This window comes from Arachis hypogaea, chromosome 3 (assembly GCF_003086295.3).
Source record: "Arachis hypogaea cultivar Tifrunner chromosome 3, arahy.Tifrunner.gnm2.J5K5, whole genome shotgun sequence".
NCBI classification, from domain to species: domain Eukaryota; kingdom Viridiplantae; phylum Streptophyta; class Magnoliopsida; order Fabales; family Fabaceae; genus Arachis; species Arachis hypogaea.
In genome coordinates, this window is record NC_092038.1 from 98096029 (window position 1) to 98100401 (window position 4373).

Below are 4373 nucleotides of genomic sequence, written 5' to 3' on the forward strand. Positions count from 1 at the left end.
ACCACTCAATCATATGCGACTGTCGGCGGGTAAATGGATTTTAGATTTACTGAAATTCAACATTTTTGCAATGATAATGCTCAATTATTAGTAATTGATTCCATTATATTTATCTTGACTGAATTTAAAATGGAGAGTACCGAATTGTGAGATTGTCTTCTTCGCGCACCGACGGCTTAAAGGAAATCAGAGAGAAACATAAAGGGAAGGTGATTCGAAACATACGATGCTCTCAGAATAACTTTAGAATGAAATAATGAGGTAAGATTAAATTATAGCTTGTTAGTCACACTTTAAAATGTGTGGTTTAGATTTACAAAAAGATTAAAAAAAAGGATTCAATCACGCTGAAGGACATGAAAGAATCCTCAATCAATAAATGCCTGTAAGCCAGAACCTATAGAAACTTTAAATTATTGTGAAATAAACCACTACTTATTTACTACGCAACTAGAAATTATAGTTATGAATGTACTTTCCACCTTTATAATGGCTATGGGAAAAAGGAAAAAAAATTATTATGAAAAAAAAAGAAGCTGAATTAGGCAGGGTCCTATGGTGTCACAGGGTTCGCAATAGGATCAATTCTTAGAGTCTGCAGATCCGTATCCATAAGGATTTTTGCTAGCCCAATTCCATTGATCACGGCACATCTCGTCAATGCCATATTTTGCCCTGCACGGGAAATATATTTGTTAGAGAAGTAATATATTTTTTTAAAAAATGCTACTCAGAGAGAGGCTTAAAATAAAATACTTACTTCCAATTGAGTTCTTTTGATGCTTTATCTGTTGATGCATAAACGATTTCAGCATCACCAGGTCTCCGATCAGCCATTTTAAGTGGAATTTTCTGAACAGTAGACAACAATTATTTTAGTCATGCAAGTCAAGGTCTCAAGGATTCGCCATATAATCCAAACAAATTTATTTCAGCAATGCATCAAAGGATATTGGATATTATGCATGACAAGGCAATCAATGAAGCTACCAAGTTGCAGCGTTATTCACAGGTTTTTCATTTCCTGCATCTTATGAATGTGCTTGTTTTTGAGATCCCAAACAACGAAGGGAGAAAATGATTAAATAAATGAGCATGCACCGCTCAGTGGCACCGAATTCAAGTTGGAAATTTCACAAGAGAAAAAGAGTAACAAGTTAACAACATATCACAGAGGAGAAACAGAACAATAGCCTGTTACCTTTCCAGAGGCATTTTCAAAAGCTTTGACCATCTCCAAAACTGACGTCCCCTTTCCAGTTCCCAAGTTATAAACTTCACAACCTGTGAATGCACGGTAAAAAATTTAACCACAATCCACCATATCATTTCATAAAATGAAAATATAATAAATAATAAAACTGGATTCTAGTGAAGATCAGTTCCCAACCATTGCTACTGGCAGAGTTTAACAAAGCCAATACACTTAATATAGAACCAAATGATGAAACAAGAAAAGTACCTATTTTAGGATCCTCTAGTTTATTCAATGCAGCTATGTGGCCATCTGCTAAATCAACAACATGAATGTAATCGCGAACCTGAGAAAAAGATACGATCAATGTATAAGATCCTAGGAAGAAATCAAAGGGCAGGAATGGAAATGCATGCCTAACAGACCTCATGCAATGAGCTCTGCTCGCAATTTTCAAGGGAGAAGATTAGTAAAACAAGCCAAAGATAGTGAGACATACTCCAGTGCCATCGCTTGTTTTATAGTCAGTTCCAAAAATTGTCAGTGCAGGGCGTCTGCCGACAGCTACTTGCTGAACAAATGGCATGAGATTGTTTGGAATTCCACGAGGATCCTCACCAATATTTCCACTAGGATGTGCACCCACTGGGTTGAAGTATCTCAACAATATTATTTTCCATCCATGATCTGATTGGTAGAGATCACGGCAAATTTCTTCGATCATAAGCTGAAAGACAACTCTTATCAGATATCATTGCTCAATTCCAAGCCAACACTACTATCAGTACTGTACCGCAAATTTACAAACATGTTTTGTACAAGCCTAGCATAAAAGTTAAATTTAAATCAAAATCAATTTTTTCCCCAAGCTTCCCATATTTCCGGTATCACTACTAACAAATGCCTTAACACTTTCTGAGCCAGTTAGCTATACCTTGGTTCGTCCATATGGATTTGCTGCTGACAAAGGGAACTCTTCTGTACATGGGACCTGCTTTGGCCAACCATATACAGTGGCTGAAGATGAGAACACAAGCTGGAACCATTCAAGAAGGAAAAAATCAGTATATAATCACTTTGCCCTGCTCATCTTAAACTAAATTAATGGCTTGATACTTTCTCATTAACAGGACTAAACAAGGTGGCTATAATTCATGTCCCTTCACAGAGTTGAAGCCAATAATTAAAGACCAAAAGCTTACCTTCTTGCATCCATGGGCAGCCATGACTTCAAGTAGCACAATTGTCCCAATCAAGTTGTTATTAAAGTAGTACAGTGGTTTCTCCACACTTTCACCTACTGCTTTCAGTCCAGCAAAATGTATCACAGCATCAAACCTGGAGAAATAGATATCAATACCAGAAACAGTTAAAAGTGTAGGATAAGTGATCAAGTAAATCAATAAGAGAACATGAAGCACAGAATGAAGGAGTAAATAAAATTCTTATACTGGAGAAAATTAAAAAATGTCCTTACTTTGTGGAAGCAAAAATTTTCTCAAGTCTTTCTCTGTCCCGGAGGTCTAACTGCAGTGAGAAAAATAATTGAAATTTATTTTTATCATAATCATAACGAACTAGATACGAAATTGCCCATATAAACCACCCACGCACACCAGATAACTGAACTTTATTTATGTGTAATATCTCAGAACCAGTGTCTACAACTTCAGAGGGATAAAAAAAAAAAACAGTAAAGATAGCTCAACAAAGAAAAAGTTCATGACTGGAACAAAAAATTGGATAGTGGGGGGGGGGGGGGGGGATAAAATCAAAATTGGATAGTGTTTGTAAATAAAATTGGACGTGATAGAAAGCAACAGAGTATGACGGGATCCAATAACGGAATAAACAAGCCGCTCTGCGTAATCAAATCACATCAGAAAAGTACATCATGAAATTCAATTGTAAAACAGACTTGGGACCAAGTTATTCCAAAATACACACATAATTTCGAAAATTCGAAGCTGTCACCGTCCTTCTATTTACTAAGGCACGGAATAAAGCACCAAAAAAACTTTTTCACTTTTAATTTCCCAGTCGGACCCACCACAATTTTCAAGGTGAAATATGCTCGGCATCTAACATAAAACCAAAATAAACAAATCCAAAACCAAAAAAAAATAATAAATAAAAAACACCCCAAAACCAGAATTATCGTCCCCTGGGAAACACAATGCAACAAGAAATCAAAAGTCAGAGCAACCAATCAGAGAGAAAGAGTGGCGGCGGCGAAAACCTTATGGCATGAGAGGTTGGAGGCGAATTGTCCAGCTAGTCCCTTGACCCTCTCGACGGCGATTTCGGAAGAATTGTCGTAGTTGTCGACGATGACGGCCTTGAAACCGCCATTGAGGAGCTGGAGAACGGTGTGGCTGCCGATGTAGCCCGCTCCACCGGTGACGAGGATGGTTTTGGCGGCCATTATGGCGAGATGAGAGAAAAGAGAGGAGAAGAAGCGAAAGCGTAAGCTTTAATGGTAGTAATGAAATCGTAACAGAAAGCAGAAAGGGAAGGGAGAGTTATATAGGGTGCCACTGCCAACACCCCGAAAGTTTGTTACGCGCCCTGGACGTTTTCTCGGCAAAGGGCCAAAGGCCTAATTTTTGTGACACGTTCGTTAATGATAAACTTTTTTTTTTCTTTTACTAACTTTAGATTTTAGAATATTAAAGAATCATTATTTTATATTTGAAAAAATATATAGAATAATGAAGAAGATTATTTTTATATTTGGAAAAAATCTAAAATTTTAAAATATTTTTTCAATATTAAATAAAACAAAATTTTAAAATTTTTATTTTAAATTTTTTTAAAAATTAAAAATTAATTTTAACATAAGATCAGTATAAATTAATTTTATATGTGTATTCATTTATGTAATATTACATCATAAAAAATAATTAATTTTTGTATTAATTATATAAATAATCTTCTAAAAAAATGTTGTAACTAAATATCTGTATAGACAATGTATTAAAATTAAATTCTTTTAAATATAAAAGTTTTTGTCTACTTTAATATAAAAAAAATTAATAAATAAATTAAATGTATAATCATTTTTTTTTATTTTATGTCAATATAAAATTTTATTGATTTCTTTTATTTAAAATTTTTAATAAATTTTTTTCAAAAATAATATTTATATACTAAATCAGTTATTAAAATTAATTATTAA

The 4373-nt window shown here is 34.3% G+C and overlaps 1 protein-coding gene across 1 annotated transcript; it reads right to left on the reverse strand.

The window, feature by feature from the left end:
• Window positions 1-242: 242 nt before the first annotated feature.
• On the reverse strand, window positions 243-3809 carry LOC112790783 (UDP-glucose 4-epimerase GEPI48). Its single transcript, XM_025833339.3, has 9 exons — window positions 3435-3809; window positions 2673-2722; window positions 2398-2533; window positions 2130-2231; window positions 1695-1922; window positions 1463-1541; window positions 1202-1284; window positions 761-852; window positions 243-675 (listed from the first exon to the last, which is right to left on the reverse strand). The coding sequence occupies exons 1-9, from the start codon at window positions 3618-3620 to the stop codon at window positions 582-584; spliced, it is 1050 nt and encodes a 349-aa protein (XP_025689124.1). The 5' UTR covers window positions 3621-3809; the 3' UTR covers window positions 243-581.
• Window positions 3810-4373: the final 564 nt, after the last annotated feature.